The following is an 18,896-nucleotide window of genomic DNA, read 5'->3' as shown; positions in this document are numbered from 1 at the left end:
AACTTGTGTTACCCACACACACACACAAATGCATACATATACATATAAACAGAGACTGAAAGATAAATAATAGGGAACACAAAGGCATGAAAATTGATAGTTCAGAAAGAACAATACAATTTTAAAACCTTATGGGCATTTCTTCTTTTTTTTAATGGACATAATCCATGGGAATATTATAAACCGGAAAGATGCCATTGCTCTTATATTTCACAGAATATGAAAGAAGGCATACTCCAAAAAATTGTAGGTTGTACACCTATTTCTCAATGGCATCTGATACATTCACGCATCAAGAGATTTTGCTGAAGTTAAAAATAAAACAAGACCTTCTTTTGACAGATAACTAGGAGCTACAAAGTTCTTGCTTGCAGCTGATGAATTCAGATTCTGCAGATGAAGAAATTAGATTCCCTTCCCACAACAATTATCTTGTTCGAAACCACAAGTTTGCAATCAGTTTACACAGAGTTGATCATCAAGTCTAACCCAAGGGCTTGGGTATGAACTAGCCAAAAGTGATAATGTGTTCTCTTTTTATTTACGCACTAAAATATGCAAGCATCTGAGGGCATGAAAGTGGGTGGGCACCAGAATGACCGAGATCAACCAAGGCAAATGTAATCAGGCTTATGGGTAGACTTGCATTCAGGTCAGTCAAGGAAGCTAAATTTGCACAGGTCCAAACAGGTAATGCTAACTTCTTTTTTTAACTTTACAATCAAAAGAGAAAACAGAAAGGCAGCAACGGAAGAAGAGCAAGGGCCTAAGAAAGCTGCTTAAAACAGTGGAGAGCATCAAGGTAGGAGAAATGGGTTCTTTACCTGGTCCCTCCACCCTTTTTCATGGAAAGAAGAGACTCCCCTACCAACCCACCCACATTATATCCGAATTGGCACCTGGCTTAGAAGTTGGCTAACTGAATCACCAAATGGCCAGAGCACTATCGTGTCTAGAAGGACAGATTCCTGATAAGTCACTGCAGTGTTCAGTTTTCAAAGGGATGTTTTGATTTTGGGGCAGAAGTTTGTAGAAGCAATTGAGACAATATTGCTTTTTTAAAGAGCACAATAATTCTAGGTCAAGTACAGCCATGCCATCCGCGAGGGAAAAATGCTTCAGGTAAGTTGCTATTTTTCTTTAAAGTCAAATGCTGTTTTGTGTTTCAATAAATAATAGTGAAGTGAAGACATCTCTATATAGTTCTGTTTCCCATATTCTTCCTTCTCCTCTTTTGTTAGTAATGAGGTGAGTCTATTGTTATGTGAGAACCTGTCTTCTCTCCCTGGAATACTTTCCCTTTGCTCATGCTCTCTTGCTTTTTCTCTGATGTATGTACAGTCTCATTGTCTCCCTCCCTCCATTCCTCCTTCCTCCACTCCTTCATTATTAGGATATGCACCTCACACCAGTGATTTCTTGGAGAGTTAATTTGATTCATACTAAAATTTCTAGAATGGCTGCTCAGATTCTCACACAGAACTATCACATATATCCAGGGACTTCTCCATTCACTTCAATTGACATCATCTCCTTTGAAGTGAGTGGCAAAATAAACTGACTCATAAACCACACGTGACTTTACAAACTATATGTGATGTTCAATATATAGCCTAAAGCTACAGCTCATTTCTCCTCTTCAATTAGGTATTGGGAATATGCAGCCTTCCAAAAGATGTGACACTCTGTTTCCTGTCTCAGATCATTGGCCAAATTGGATTGGGCTGATGGGACTGGTATCCATCAATGCGAGCAGACATCGCCCTTGCTTTTAATTATTACAAGAGGGTTTAATGGGAGGTAATTTTTAAAATTAAGATTTCACCACCCGGAAGACTTATCTCATCCTTCCCTATCTGCTACTTTCTCCAAATTTGCCCCATCCCATGTCTAGGAATGCTGAGATGGAGATTACTTTTATTGGTACTAATAGAAGCCATCCTTCTTCTCTAGCCACAACAGATGAATTTTTTTAGAGTTGTGGTAAGGGATATTCCAATGTACTGCAATATTTAGGAGAATAGGGCACACCCTCCCAAACTGCTGAATTAGCAAATAAAAGGTATACTTTCCTGGTTGCAGTACTTGTCAATCAATAATGTACAAACAGTACAAAGAGCTGCACCTTTGTGATGTGCACACCTTCCTCAAGAAAATGCAGTGACAACTCATTATTCAGGAAGGCCTTCAGGAATTGGCTGCTTGATATAATCAGGGTTTTTAAAAAGGATATGCTGAATATGTTAACAAAAAGTTGATTGCCATTATTAGTATGGAGTTTTACAGTTTTAATTTTGATTTGTCTTTTTGGTATAGTACAACCTATTTAATCTGAACTTTAAAATGGAGGAGTATTTTTTAAATTGGACCTCTTTTTAACTTTCCTAGAAGCTGCTTTGTTTCCTATCCCTGTGAGAAAGGTAGGAAATGAACCAAATAAATAAGTATTGTTTATTTTGAATGAATGCAGCTATATGAAAGTCCACCAAATATGTGAAGCAATGGCAGATCCAGATGTCAACCGTGTAACCCTCTAGGTAGTCTCAAAGTCTCAGCACATATAGTAGAACCTCTAAGTTACAAATATATAGATAGATCTATATTGAGAAAGATGTTAAAGAGCTAGACTTGTCTACCTGACATGCTGCTGGTAATCAACAAAAGGTAGTCATCCTCATTGCTCTTTTCCACCAGTGTCACCTGTCAGGGACAAAACAAAGACATTAAGTTCATCAAAACGTAACAAGCATAATTTTGGCATGGTTAGATTGCAACCCAGATGGGCATTATTGACTTGCAACTTAAAGAACTAGTGCCTGGGCTATGTTTTCCCCACTTTCATCCCATCCTTCTTATATGTCATGTTTTTTATACTGTGGATCTAAGAACAGGATCTGTCATATTACTTTTCTTTGTATGCTACTCTTAGTACCACAGTATTGGTATTGCAGTAATTCTGATCTAGATTTATGTATTACCAAATAAGGTCTGACCAAGCTTAAATTGTTGTGTCATTCTAAACTCCATAAAGTTACAACTTTGGCTCCAAACACTACATGAGCATCCTTATGCAAAGCCAGAGTCTAGAATCACCCTCAAGCTTTAGACTTAAGACCTCATCACTTTTGGCTTTGGTTCCATCCTAGGATGCTTCCAGGATGGAGCCTGCCAGAGCCCAACACATGACACAGGGCTACTTCTGGTGGGACTCCATCCTGGAAACATCCTAGCACAGAGCCCTGAGAACATGGGGGGGATTCCCGTGTTCTCATTGATTAGAATGGGGTGAGCTTGGGGAGAAGCCGGATGGTGATGCTTTCCCCTGTGTGATGGGGAAAGGGGCCATGCCTGTGATATGGGGTGCAGGGCGATTGTTTCCCCCACTGCTTGTTGGATTCACCTTGCTGCCCGGTGAATCCCTCCGCTGTCACCCACTTTTTGGACCTCTATGTGATAAGCTCCTTTAAGTTCCTCAATGGAAGTCCTAAAACTGATCAAATTCCTATTCTCAGCCTAACATTTTAAGATATATGAAAATTTTAATTTTTGCAGTGGATAGTGTTACTCCTAGTCCAACACTTATCAAAAGTGTCAAGTTGGGAAAGGGTCTCCTAAAGTATGACATGTTAAAACCTATATCACCAAGTTTTTCCATTATAGTACTTTGCTGCAGTTCTTTTCTTTCCCCACTGTCTACACCTGGGAACATGTACATTATTCATTCAATTTTTCAACACCAACAGAAAACAGCATAAAATTTGAAAACAATTCTGTCAAAATGGCTAAAATTTTCCTCCTAAATTAATTTTGGAGCAATAACAAGTATATACTTCTCATTAGATAAAACCATCTAATGTCCACTTATTATGTTACTTTTAACTTTACTTTTGTCCTCATTTCAAACGAAATCACTCCTTACAGTTAACTGTATTACTTTGTTTTATTATATTGAGTCTCTGACAGGGCAATAATAAATGAAACATCATTCAGAGGTTGTAAATCTAAATTGAATTAATAATTGTGCATTAAATAGAAAATTGTGGTAATTTTCTTATTTGGCCCGGATAAAGTTGTGCATTTTCTAAAGTGGCATTTGTGTATTTCTTTAAAATATGTAGCACTGGAAAAATATTATAACTGCTGCTTTAGTGCACAAACTAGTAAAATGAATCACAATGGATGAGTTGTGTTTTCACGAGCAGTCAGCCAGCCCCATTGTGCATGAACTTAGCCCACATTCATTTTACACAAATGATGACTAGCTTTGCATAAGGAGAAATTCAAATTATATTTTGTTCAACTTGTCAAAACTAACCCCGAGGTCCTAAGACATTGTAAAAGCAGATGAAAAGTGGGAGGGCAAAAGATTATTCAGAGTTTTAAAAATTATAGATTTATCAATCAATATGTATAAGTATACATCCTTTCCCCATTTTACAATATCTTAGACAGGGGAGTATGCCATGTTTACATCAATAAAAGATTATTCGGAGTGGACTGCAAAAAACAAAACAAAACAAAAAACACTAACCCTGCTCCAAACTGGTGTTATGGGCCACATCTACATTGTAGAGAAGAATTAGCACAGCAGTGGCCAAATGTTACAAGGGGTTGATGCGGAGTAATGTGGGGCCTTTGCCCCTATTCATCAAAATCTGGGGAAAACCAAAATTCTGGAACAGAATTTGCATTTTCCACCACTGTAGGAAATGTGGGGACAGCCAGGATGGTTCTCAAATGGAACTGGCTACAACTGTCCCCACTGCCAATCTGCATTTCCTGAGGTCTGGCAGCCCAAGGACACAGGTTGTCAGCCACCTCCACCCCCCCCCCCCCCATTATGGTGATCTCTGGACCTTGTGGGGTAATGGTGTTTTTATATTGTTGGAAGAGGCCCTGAGACCCTCTTCAGAGGGCAAGAATAGGACGGGATACAAATGTTCCAAATAAATAAATAAATAAATAAAATTTAAAAGATCTACTATCTTCAATTCAATGTGTATATCATACCCATCCCTCACAGAAGGCTCTCTGAGAATTATGAGTAAAGGACATACTGTATACATATTTCTCTTTAGTATGAAACAAGTTACAATTTAATACAGCATTTGATTCTTCCATATAATTCCAAGACCATGCATAACTCAGTGGAGCTTATATCTGATTGTACATGCATAAAGCTGCATGAAAATCTTCATTCAACCAACCTGTTAAGAAATCATTAAAGACTGCAATTCTTCTTACCATATAACAATATAATCGTCCATATAGAAATTATGTATATATTTTTCCCACACCATCTCCCCCTCCCCCTTTAGCACTTGGATATAGACCAGGCATGGGCAAACTTTGGCCCTCCAGGCAGGCCCGTAGCCAGGATTTCGTTTCGGGGGGGGGGGCTGATTTTTTTTCAGGGGGGGGGGTCGGGAGGGCTGAGTTTTGGGGGGGGCTGAGTCTGAGTGAAAGAGGGTCTAGCCTAGCAAACCTTTTGTATCATTACCTCAATACCCCCATGCATATGGGATATATTGAGTATGGTGATCAGATCATGATATGAATAAACATAACAGTTTAAATAATGCACCAGTAAGGACTTTTCGCGAACCACCATGAGAATTTCGGGGGGGGGGGGGCTGAAGCCCCTCAAGCCCCCCCCCCCCCCAGCTACATGCCTGCCTCCAGGTGTTTTGGACTTCAACTCCCGCAGTAGGCTACTAGGAAATGTTAGAGTTGAAGTCTGAAACACCTGGAGGGCTGGATTTTGCCCATGCTTGATATAGACAATATTCTGTACATCTGTACAAAACATGCTGCATTATTTTCAGAATGAAGTCAGCTATCAATAGTAGAAAACAACATATGGTATACAATACTGTCTTCTTCTAGAGATAATACGGCACAATCCCTATATCTGCAGGAGATATATCTCCAGACTTCACATGAATATGCAAAACAATGGATAATAGCCAACCCTATTGAAATGAAGGGCTTCTGACCCCACGAATATGATACAATCACAATAAAGGAACCAAAAAATGCACAGAGGACATATTTTGTCAGATGTGGGTGAATGAAACCTTGGATACAGGTCACATGGATACAGGGGTCACAGTGTACTCAAAATGATGCTGGTTGATGATGTTCTACCTACTATGCCACTTTAAAAGAAGTTAACTCTAACAGCAAAAAAAAAGCATTTAAGATGGGGAGGAAGAACAATGGGAAGAAGGAGGAGGGGAAATGGAGGAAGGATAGAGTGAGAGAATGAAGTAGACAGGAAAATAGACAATTAACTTATTTGCAATGATCTGGGGTATGGTGCAACTGAACCTATACAGTGTTCCCTTGCTACTTCGTGGTTTGCTTTATGCGGACTCGCTGTTTTGCAGGTTTTTGAAAATATTAATATAAAATATATACGTCCAATGGAAGCCAGGGACCCTGGAAGTGCAGCCTGAGGTGTGGCGGGGAAGGCCTGCCTCCCTGGCCTGTTGCTGCCTATGTGGCTCCAGAGGCTCTGCTGGGGTCTCTGGAGTCCAAGGAGGCAGGCAGGCCCCCTCGGGATGGGCCGAGAGGCGGGTAAGGAAGAACAGGTAAGAAAATAATATATAAAATATATAAAATAATGCATAAATATTAAAATTAATATAGCGTCCCTACTTCGCAGATTTTCACTTATCGTGAGTGGTCCTGGAATGAAACCCCTGCAATAAGTGAAGGAACACTGTATACTATACTATACAATTTAAATTCTAATAACTGTTTCTGACTTTGCATCTATACATATAAACTAGCACTTTTGAATTGCATATAAATGTGTGTCTTTTCCTCTTTCTTTTTGCATATTCCTACTGCCATTTTTGGCAATGTGCAAGCATCCTCCCTATAGAAACAGCACAAAAAGTAACCCCTCCACATATCTGATTTCTAAAGCAGGAATTGTATATCATCCCAAACCGATTGTATACTCAAGCCTGGATTGACAAAATCTTCTCCAAATATTTTCCCCAGATTAAATTGAGTTTATGATCCTGTCTACTATTCACTAAAGGGACATCACCTAGAATCCGATGGAGAAAATACTTTGTTATGGTCAGCATAATATTGATGATACATCACAACTCATATATTTGTATGATCTTGTCTAGTTTTTCATGTCTTGTTTTTTCTTTTGTTAGTAAAGGTAAAGGTTTCCCATTGACATTAAGTCTAGTTGTGTCCAATTCTTGGGGATGGTGTTTTCTCCATTTCTAAGCCTGTCCATAGACAACTCCAAGGTAATATGGTTGCCATGACTGCATAGAGCACCATTACCTTCCCACCAAAGAGGTACCTACTGATCTATTCACAATGTTTTTGAACTACTAGGTTGGCGGAAGCTGGGGCTAACAGTGGGAGCTCACCTCTCTCCCCGGATTCAAACCACTGACCTTTCGGTCAGCAAGTTCAGTTCAAGCCGCCGACCTTTCAGTCAGCAAGTTCAGCTCCCAAGTTAAAAATATAACTTGTATATGTAATTCAAAAATAAACATCTTGAATTTGTTTCTCAAAAACCAGTGTAATTCCTTGCAGCCACTGTATTTTTGGAAAAGGCAGAAGGTGTGTGAGTTGTGTGTATGTGTGTGTGCGTGCTATGCTCCAACATAATAACAGATCAACTTATAGATTCCCAGAAATGGGAAAAATAATGCCCTTGCTTATCACGTCTATAAAATAGCAAGTTTTTATGCTTCCCTGTTTCAACCCTTTAAATCATTTATCTTTCCATTTGAGTGTCAAAAATATGTCTGAAAACTCAATTTCCAAAAAATATGATATGTTAATTGAACAATGAAGGCAGGTCTATGGTAAAGTTACAGATCTTAAGGAGTAGGTGATGCCAGATGACTTTTCCAGTCCTGCTGTTTCAGTTTTCATCGGACTTACATTTTCATTTGGATCATTCGTAATGTATCCTCTTTTATTAACCAACATGGTAAACATGGTCTGACTTATTTCCACAATAATAGAAATCTCTTGTATAACAGAAATATAAATTGTAGTTTGATCTTTTCCAAAGCAAAACAAAATCTTCCCAGATTTCCCGCATTTTGCCTGGAAGCAAAACTGTTCTGAGGCAGATCCATATTTAAGATGGGATTTGAGATTGGGAAAGAATTTGATCACTCTAAGGCCAGACACATCTTCATGAATTATATCATGAAAATGCTTCAAATGCTAGTACAGTCAACCCTCTACATTTGTTGAGGTTATGGGCAAATTATTAGTCCAAGACTGAAAAAACTATATATGCTAAAGGAATTATAATGACATTTGCTTTCATTATACTGAAGCAGGCTCTGCCCAGTCTCTCTTACCAATTTGACTGCCATGAACTCACTGTGTAAGAAAGCTTTTCCTACAGCTTTGAAATTTGAAATTCAGTCTTTCTTATATTTTTCTTATATCCCCCCCCCCCTTTTTAGGGATTTTGGAGTATTTGGGGCAGCTACGTGCTCAAAAGAATGTTGATCTATCACAGTATTTTACATTTTAACTAGTGTGTGTGTGGTTCAGTGTACACTGCTTGGGTTTCTAAACTGTGTACTAATACTAATACTGTAAATATTACAGTAAACTAATACTGTAAATGATACAAAGAAATCTAGCCAAGGAAGCAGGAGTCCATCATGTTCTTCTCACTGAGAAATCCGTAGTGACATTTGCGAGGGAAATTATCTTATAGCTCCCTCCTGTGGACAACTTGTATTATTCTCATGGAAGACATCCTGTTGAGAGGTAAGCCTTATTTAAAGAAACTAGATTTCTATATAGAATAGCTCTGATGTTAATAGTGATTTTAATAACAGAATTAACAAAGGCTGTTTCTTTCATTGGATCTTCACCTTCAGAAAATCAATATGTGGGATGGGGGTGATATTATTCACTAAAGTGCACATGAGAAATATGGTGTTCCAGTAGGGCAGTGGTTCTCAATCTGTGGGTCCCCAGATGTTTTGGCTTTCAACTCCCAGAAATCCTAACAGCTGGTAAACTGGGTAGGAATTCTGGGATTTGTAAGCCAAAACACCTAGGGACCCACAGGTTGAGAACCATTGCAGTAGGGTATTCTGATTTAAATGAAGATAATCTAAATCAAGGACTTAAATAATTGGAGGATTTAAGGAAAACATAGGGCAGTGATTAGAAACAAGAAGCAGGTTACCAAAAAACATATATACACTTACAAAAAAATACACACTGTTGAACAATATAAGCCGGAGATGGTGATTAATTTTTATAGAGCTTTTCTCTATAAAAGGGAAATAAATATCTATCTTGTAGGGCTGGTAGAACAATCAACATAACATGTATTGAAACTGAACATATTTGAATATATGGTTATTTCAAGATATAAGATTCAAGATATTTGAAGGAACCAAAAAGTCTCAATGATCCCAGTGGACAAGCCTAGTAGTATGCAATTTGAAACTTCCAAACTAATGATTCCTCTGAGGATTTACCAATTCCTAGATCCAGCAGGAACCACACAATAATAAATACTCTATCATTTATCATACAGATCAATGTGGTTAACCCTCCTGTTCCATACATTAAGTGGTCTTTAACTTCATTGTGCATGACAGATTATCCCTGGTTTGAAGATATGAGTAAGAATTTTAAGAAACCAACTGTTTAAAATGCTTTTAGCTTTAAAAAGGGTATGATTCCGCATATTAGGCATGACAAATTATACAGCCAGTTCTTTGGTAACCACCTATGAGATGTATGACTAATTCTTATGAATTTCAGCAAGTCAATGCATCATCTGTTCCAAGTAAAAAATGAATTGTTCATGCCGGTGAGAATCTATTTATCTGCTGGAACTTTATGTTTTTAATATGAGAGAATTATATATAACATTCAGATGTTGAAGAACATTGTATCTCATAGCAATTTCATACAGCACAAAGTAAGTAGAGGTTTCCACTTACTATATTAGTGCTCCTAAACTTGGGTCCCTTTTAGTTCCCAGTTTGCATGGCTAATAGTTACAAATTTTGAGAAGTCCAACAACATGTAGAGACCCATGTTTGGGAATTAGTGTTCCAGTCTGCAGTTTGGGTGGAAGGAAATAATTGATAATTGGAACATTTTCCTGGTTATGGAGTACACTGAGATAGGAAACCTAATTTAAGATTTACAATTAAGGCAGTTCCATGTGGACTAACATTCCACAAGTAAAGAAACAGGACATTAAGTAGTGGTTCTCAACCTGTGGGTCCCCAGGTGTTTTGGTCTACAACTCCCAGAAATCCCAATCAGTTTAGGATTTCTGGGAGTTGGAGGCCAAAACATCTGGGTACCCACAGGTTGAGAACCACTGAATGAAGAGTGAAGTCTTAACAGATGTTCCTCATGATCTGGAGTAAAGGTGCAGAATTACAAATTGTACTTACTTACAATTTTTACTCCAAGCACCCAGACCATGCACTTAGGTCCAAATTTAGAGCAAGGAGGTAGAGTGTCTGGGAGGAGCAAAGATGCTTCAACATGTCCTGATCCTGTATTCTCTAGGAAGCAACCGAGTTTCAATGTTTTGTAGGATGAATCCTCCTGTGAAGTGACCCATCCCTGATCTCTACTTGCATCTGAAGCTGACCAAATGGGATAAACAGTGGGAGGGTGGCCTCTTCCAGCACCTTTCACTATTCTTATGCTGGCTCAAACAGATTAGTTTGACACTTGACACAACTGTAGATTAAGAGCAGTGCTCTGCATAATCTCTCCTATCCTCCTAACCCTGTTTTTTACCATTCCACATTCTGTTTAAAAATTTAGTGTTATCAGACAGTAATTTTCTTCAATCCCCTAACTCTCAAAACAAAAGGTATTTTTGATGTTAAACCTCCCTTGTTTCTATCGTGTCTGTTCAGAAAGCACATTTGCACTCATTTAATTTTCAGAAAGGAACAGTTTATCTTTCACGTTAATTTTCATCACTGTTCTTTGCATCAGTTGCTAAAAGCAGCTAAAATGATAAGTGGATTTCTGTCATCATTTTCAGGTCATCTTGATTTATTCATTAGCTTTGGAAAAAGACTAATGAAAAGCTACTGGGAAGATAACACTTTTAAAATGACTTTATTAGGGGATTTTTATAACCTTTAGGCAGATTTATTGAAGCACAGTTTCTGTAAAGAAAAGAAGAGATACATGAATGGATGTTAATAGCAAAGACACCTTCTATCAATATGCATCAACTGGTGAAGTAGAAACACCCTGACCAGTAAGTGACATTTCATCCAATCCAATTCTGCATTTCTATAAAGACTTTTATGGATGTTTCAGAGGTTCAGATTCAGTTTACTTACCAAACTAAACCAGAATTAGTTCATTGTTGGCTGTTGTTGCTGTTGTATGCCTTCAAGTTGTCGCCAACTTATGGCAACTCTAAGGAGAACCTATCACTGTGAGGCTGGGAGAGTAATTTGCACATGGTCACTCAGTGGGTTTCTATGGCTGAGTGGGGATTTTTACCCTGACTTCCAGCATTATGGTCCAATGCACAAACCACTGCACTACTTACCCTGCTAAATAAACAACAATTTCCAATTGAAAATACAAGCAAAATAACTAAAAATAATTCCTGGCTCTTGGGAGATGGAGAATGTATGATTAAATTAAAAACCCAACATCAGAAATAATTAATTGAGCAAACCTCTCATTACCCATAATTTAAATACTTTGGGTATAACATCAGTTTAGTAACAGTGGGAGCATTTGACCATATATACCTTCTCCCTGATATACAGGTTTTAATCCACAACTTACCTCCTGGGCAGCAGAGAATATGTCCTAGCAGAATGTGGGACAAAGTGACTTACACTGGGTTCTCCCATTCTTCTGCCCCCTGAAAATCTTTTTTCAGGGTGAATTCATTTTGCTTCCTTGCCCAGAAAGTGCTCACAAGAATAGATAATGGGGGCCCTGAAATACCACACAGTTCTAACCCCATAAATCCATGTTTAACTGCCACAGCTGCACCATGTGGAATACTAGAGATTGTAGGGTTTTTTTAGAAGCACTGGAGCTATCTGTAAATCCCAGTATTCCATAATATTTCCTGAAGATTCCAGTACTGCAAACCCCATGATTCCATAGGATGCAACCACGGCAATCAACATGAAACCATAGTGATTCAACTGTGTGGGGTGAAATGGCCCTATCTAAACCAGAGAAGTCAGTGTTTACATATGACTGTTCAATTATACTTTACACATTTGATCTCCCTTATACTATCTGAAAAGAAGGGATGGATGGTAGCATAAACTTGTACACAGAAGCTCTGTTTGCATAATCTGAAACTGACCTTGACATGAGTAGGGAGGAATGCACCTGATCTATGCATTACGGAACTCCAGTCATACAAGCCGTTTCTCTAGAAGTCTCTAGGGATCTCATCACATGGAGGTCAATGCACGGAATTTGTAGAGCAGTGGGGCAAATCTTGGGTCAGCAAGGTGAACCTGTCGCCCAGTGCCCAGCATCGCCCGCTTGCCCACCACACACAGTAATGCGTACCTTTCTAGTTTCCTCCCACGCTGTCCCCAGCATTTTCAATCAGAACATGGGTAGTCTACCGTGTTCAGAATTTACAGTTGTAGAACAGATCATAGATGCAGCCAGCATGGAGCCCTGCTGAAAGTAAATGTGTGTCATGTGATGGGATCTGTCAGGCTATGTCAGCAAACTATTATACGACAGGGGAAAAGGCAATGTGATGAGGTCGCAAGACTCCTAGAGAAATGGGATGCTGCAAGAAAGTGAAGAAAGAGAGGATCGGCACTCAGGCCTCATTCCTGCTGTCATGTTTACTTTCCCAGTATGGATCCCAGTATGGATCTCTTTCAACTTCCTAATCTATATAAATAAAAATGTAATGTTCATTTGTGGGATTAACATAACTCAAAAGCCACTGGATGAATTGACACCAAATTTGGATGCAATACACCTATCAGGCCAACGAGTGACCATCACACATAAAACACTGAAAAACGCTGTGGAAGAGACTTAAAAAGCCAAAAAATTAAAATAAAAATACATTACATTACAACGTATGCGCATAACCACATAAATACACATATACACAAATACGCACACACAACACATATACACAGACTGGGCCACAGCAACATATGGCAGGGGATGGCTAGTAAGGGATAAATGTATCTTTGACTTAGAAAGAAGGCAGTAACAAATGGGAAGGATTAAAATCTGTCATATTTGCACCACTTGAACCACACTGCCTACTTTCATTTCATTTTCCTTCATAGGGTTGCTGTGAAAAGAAAGTAAAGTGCCTGGGAAACCTATTCCTTGAACTACACCTCCCAGAATCCTTCAGTCAGAACTTATTGCCATAAATATTCTGGGTACTCTCATTAAAAAAAATATTTCAAAAGTCTAGTTTTAAATAGCTCACATTCAAATTACAGCACAAGGAACATATGTTTTGTCAAAGGCTTTCATGGCCAGAATCACTGGGTTGTTGTAGTTTTTTTGGTGGGGCTATATGGCTATGTTTTAGAAGCATTCTCTCCTGATGTTTTGCCTGCATCTATCGCCTATTGGCACTAACAAGCCATTAGGTGTGGCTTGTTAGTGCCTGGGGGAATCCTTTGTTGAGAGGTGATTAGCTGGCCAATGATTGTTTCTTGTCTGGAGTCACTTTACAACAAAGGATTCCCCAGGCACCAACAAGCCACACCTAAAAACTGTCAGGACATCAAATGCTAATCAAGGTGGCCAATTGAAACAATCACACCTAGCTCCAACAGACAAGAGTTCTTTCTCCCACTCTGGACTTTCCACAGATATATAAACTCAATTTTCCTAGTTTCCAACAGACCTCACAGCCTCTGAGGATGCCCGCCATAGATGCAGGGTCAAGAGAGAATGCTTCTAGAACATGGCCATATAGCCCGAAAAAACTACAAGAACCCACAAGGAACATATGTCTGACAGGTGAATATCAATGATTTATAACGTATCTCTGATAAGGCACATGATTACTATTCTGAGCCTCATGTTGTTTCTGATTTATGACAACGTTAAAGTAAATTTATAATGGTGTTATTTTTTGCAAGTTTTGCTCAAAGGATATTTGTCTTCATCTTGGTCTGAGACAGTGGGTTTTGCCCATTGCAATCTAGGACCTCATCAGACAGATGGGGAGAAAGCAGGGGAAAGCAGGGGGAACTATCTCACAAAATTCCCTCCCATCTTTTCCTGCTCTTTAGAGATGGCCAGCCATCTCATGTGCTTATTGTGGCTACCTCCATCTTTCCTGTGCTTTACTCTGTCTTTTTATATGAGGAGTCAATTGACACTCAAGTCCTGATAGAGGTCTTTGGGCTCTGTTTCCATGCGATTGGGAAATGGAGACCCACGGAGTCCCACCAGAAGTGTCCTTACATTGTCTGATGGCTTCAAGGGGACTCCCATGGGCTTCATTTCCCAAGCACATTGAAACAGAGTCCAAAGGTTGTGGAATGAGGCCCCAAGTGGATTTCTATGCTCAAGTGGGAATTCAAACCCTAGTCTCCAGAGTCACAATCCAATGTACAAATACTGAATGATGCAGGCTCTCAGAAAGTGCATACTAGTTTAGTTAAGGAGGGAAGAGAGGTATTGTTCAAGCTCTAAGCATTTTGAAACCAATGTCTACTTCTAAACCTCTGCACTATAAAGGTCTTAGTGCTCAAAACATTGTACACAATTAGGATAAAATCCCTAAAGTCTACTTTTCAGATGAATGAACACAAAGTACTGTAAACTGGTGTCATTTATACTCTATGGAGGTGGAAGAAGATCTAAGATGCCTTTGGCCTACTTAAAAAGGTGTCCATTGGGAGTCATCTGAAGTGGTACTGCTTACTCTCTTTTCGGAAAGATGCAATTTTTACCAACTTGAGTTCAGTGACTTGTACCATAAGCACTGGGGATTCTTCATATTTACACTTTCGGTTAGGTTTTCACCTGGGAATCAAATCAAATAAATGTAAGAACTTGATCAAAACAACAGATTTTTGGAGCTCACGTCTCTTCAACTAAAATTGTGTTTCACTAATTGTTTAAATTTGAAGTTGCCCATTATTGTGCTCATAAAGTCTAAAAGAACCCTATCCGGTAGTACACTGATACCACAGTGCTATCTTAGCTGTTTTGTGTATCAAAGATCGTTCTTTAAAGACATTGCACTAAAAAGGTTTATTTTATGGTAATGGTAGTTGTTCCTGTGAATGCAACTGGGTGATAAACTTCTGTTTCTCTCTACATCTCCAGTTTTGCACTGCAAAATTTTACGATCAGAAACTTTTCTGTAAATGTCAAATGACACGTGAAATTCAGCAAAAGGAGAAAGTAACATTTAATATAATTGCTACTGTTCATATCCGGTCTCCACTTCTGGCAAGAAAAATATATATTTCTAATTACAGTATGTTGCTATTCAAATCTTTCTTCTAAAATCAGTGAGAAGTTCTGGGGCTGTGGTTCTTGCCCAAATTTGATTTCTGGCAAAATAAATGCTCAATGAAAATTACAGAGGTAAAGGTAAAGGTTTTCCCCTGACAGTAAGTCCAGTCGTGTCCAACTCTGGGGTGTGGTGCTCATCTCCATTTCTAAGCCGAAGAGCCAGCATTGTCCGTAGACACCTCCAAGGTCATGTGGCCAGCATGACTGCATGGAGCGCCGTTACCTTCCTGCCGGAGCGGTACCTATTGATCTACTCATATTTAGATGTTTTCGAACTGCTAGGTTGGCAGAAGCTGGGGCTGACAGCGGAAGCTAACGCTGCTCCCCGGATTTGAACCTGTGACCTTTCGGTCAACAAGTTTAGCAGCTCAGTGCTTTAACCCACTGCACCATCGGGGGCTCCGAAAATTACAGAATATGGCAGTATTTGTATTTGCTATATGGCTTGAGCTTGATGGAAACTGATTAATTAAAAAGTACGATAGCTGACCTGTTCTCCTATATCAGATTTCCCATGGGAGAAGAGAGCAGATGTTTCTCCCTTTGGTCTAATACTCCTCCCAGCTCTGCTTATGATTTCTGTATCTATGGGGATAAGTTCCCAGACTTCACGTGGATACACAAAACTGTAGATAATAGTTTAAATTGAAATGAGGGACTTCTAGACTACAAATACAATAGAACCATGTGGGAGGACTTAGAGGCATTTTGTTGGAAGTGGATAAATGAAACCATAGATACCAGTTGCATGGATATGGAGGGCATATATAAATTCTAGTTTTGTTTGAAAGAAAAAATGTCCAACCTCTCCTCTCTCAACTAGAAGAGTTTCCCCAACAGCACCAGAGCCAGGAAACATTCTCTTTTAGGCTGCAGTTCCTAAAAGCCACTGGCCTGCTAGGCTACATGCCAAGCTGACTGTGCATTTTGGGAGCTGTAGTCCAAAAGTTAACTTTCCCAAATTTTGTATAATGCCTTCAAGTGATACTTTGTCTTTGGAGACAGTTTTTACCTCACTCCTTTGATATTAATAGAAACTTATTCGCCAGATGCTTGAGTATCAACTTAGAAGCTGTATAAAGCTTTCAATACATTATGAAAATTAGTTCGCTTTTTGAGATCCCCTGGTGATTCTACAAATGATTTATTGTTCTTTCATGCCTAGAATAGAAGGATATTTTCCAGCTCCAAAATGCAGATTTTCTTTGCAGCTACACCTATAATCATTAATTAGATTTTTAAAAAATGGCTCCTAATCATGATTTAAACTGAAAAATGTGAATCTATAGTTGTGCGTTAAAGTCCTCTAGAAAGATCAAATATTCTTCGCAATGTAGCAAGAATTTTGGCACAGTAGCAACAAGTTGGCAAAAAAAGCTATTATTCCAACTCTCTTTTACTACTTAACTTTCATCATGTTCAGACAGGAGATACATAAAACATAGCGCAATGCCATGCAGAATTAAAGAACATGTATATATATATTCTTACACATACATACATAATTTTCAATTTTATATATATAGTGAAAAGTGAAAATATGTATGTATGTATTTTTCAGGATGGCTTCCACATCCAGAGAGTTGTGTCATGGCCAGCAATGATGGATCTGGACCAAATCTGGCACACATCATAATCATCTTAAAATACTGGTGGATTTGGGGGGATTGATGGGAGTTGTAATCCACCCACTTCCAGAGAACTGTCTGAAGCCCACCGACAATGCAGCTGGATCACACTTGCTATGCATACCCAACATGACCAACTATAAATACTAGTGGTGTTTGAGGGGCAATGGCAGATGATGATAGAATTGTAGTTTGTCCTTATGCGTTTTCTAATGCAACCATTCATAACAACCAAAACCCAAAAATGACTTTTTCTTTAAAAAATAGCTTTACCAAATATCTAACCAGGGCATTATTGGGTACTTGAGCTAATATATACATAACCCCACAAGTATCAATTGAGACCAAGATAGTTTCCCTCTGTAGCAGTGATTGTTTAGATAATACTAAAAGTAATGCACCATTATTCTATTGACATGTACATCAGTAAAAAGGCAGTAATGCCATATTTTGATTAGTTTTGTCTGTTTAAAGGCTTTTAAAAAGTTTGCTGCATTTCCTTAAGATAAAATAAGATTAAATTTTAAACATAGCATTTTGAAGTTCAGAATGTGAATTTTTCATTCGCAAAGCAACAACATGCCTATTTTTCTAAATGCACACATGTTTTAGATTTATTGTTCTTGAAAAGAAAAATATGGTTCTAATAATAATTTAATAATTTCGTAGAGTTACAAGTTTTGTATACTTGAAAAATAAGCTACTCCTTTTTCTGTTGATTTCTCTCTCTGAAGGTGTAGCAGAAAAGGCAGCTGAAAAATTATTCCTCCAGTTCTTTACAGAAGGAAACAGCCTGCAAAACTGAGGAATATTCCATCTTTACTTCAGATACCAAATGCAACTTCCAAGACAGTTTGTGATCTGTTTACTTGTTTGTTTAGTAATAATTGCGACAGCAAGAAAAAGAGCTGCAAACATTCCCAAATCCTACTGAAGCTTTTGCTTAGCTATTATTTAGAAAACAAAATGTGTAAGTGAATTGCATTCAAACAAGATTGGCCCTAAGAGAAAGAGACTGGGAAATGCAACATAACGCTATAATCATGTATGCATTTATCAAGTGCTACTGTTTGGTTTGCTTTCTTCTAGAACTATTGCCAGGAAAATTCTTTCACAATGCCACACATACTCTTGTTTCTAGTTTAAATTTGTAAATGGTTAGTCTGTAAATAAGTCTTCGTGTACAGGGTTTAGGGAAATTATGGTTTAGAGCTCCATTTCCCAGTTGTCAGGGCCAGTTCTAAAAGCCAGTAGCCATGTTCACTGAAGGTTTGTGGAACTTGCAGTCTCCACATAATGCTTCATCCTTATATCCTTTAGACTCTCTGAACAAGAATCTGAACATTTTAGAGGATGGGTTTAGAAGACATGAAGAAAACAGACAAGATGCAATTAAAACAATGTGGTTTGTCATTCCTTCTTCTTTTTATTCCTCTGCCCATTTTAACTTAAAAACAACAACAGAAGCAGCAGCAGCAGCAACAACAACAACAACAACAACAACAACAACAACAACAACAACGGAAATCCAATATCTGCAAACTGAAATGTGGTAAAAATCTGAGGATATTTTTTGAATAGATTTGTGGGATTTTCCTCAAGGTCATATTATGTACAAACCCATACTGCTTTCTACAATTATCTTAACATGGGCTCCCTTCCCTTTCCTTCTACGATGCAGAGGCAAGACAGTTTTTCCTAATAGGTTGTTGCCCTCAATGGGTTCACTTTCTACAGTTCCAAGTACCC

The 18,896-nt window shown here is 38.5% G+C and overlaps 1 protein-coding gene and 1 long non-coding RNA gene across 6 annotated transcripts in view; one reads left to right on the top strand and one right to left on the bottom strand.

Annotated features, from left to right (window-relative positions):
• THRB (thyroid hormone receptor beta) overlaps positions 1 to 18,896 on the bottom strand; it is a 233,891-nt gene that overhangs the window by 75,266 nt on the left and 139,729 nt on the right. For 4 of the 5 annotated variants that reach the window (XM_060781919.2, XM_060781922.2, XM_060781921.2 and 1 more), the window contains one exon: positions 2,637 to 2,700. In XM_060781919.2, the coding sequence (XP_060637902.2) occupies positions 2,637 to 2,700 (64 nt within the window). Of the gene's footprint in view, positions 1 to 2,636; positions 2,701 to 12,564; positions 12,679 to 18,896 lie in introns of those variants that run through there. The other variant, XM_060781923.2, reaches the window with a different exon arrangement.
• On the top strand, positions 648 to 8,446 carry LOC132778692 (uncharacterized). Its single transcript, XR_009631765.2, has 3 exons — positions 648 to 1,122; positions 2,389 to 2,420; positions 6,390 to 8,446. It is a non-coding gene; the product is annotated as an uncharacterized lncRNA (long non-coding RNA).

The sequence above is a fragment of the Anolis sagrei genome, chromosome 6 (genome assembly GCF_037176765.1).
Source record: "Anolis sagrei isolate rAnoSag1 chromosome 6, rAnoSag1.mat, whole genome shotgun sequence".
Taxonomy (NCBI): Eukaryota; Metazoa; Chordata; class Lepidosauria; order Squamata; family Dactyloidae; genus Anolis; species Anolis sagrei.
Note: the sequence above shows the minus strand (reverse complement) of the source record. Positions and strands in the feature narration are given on the sequence as shown.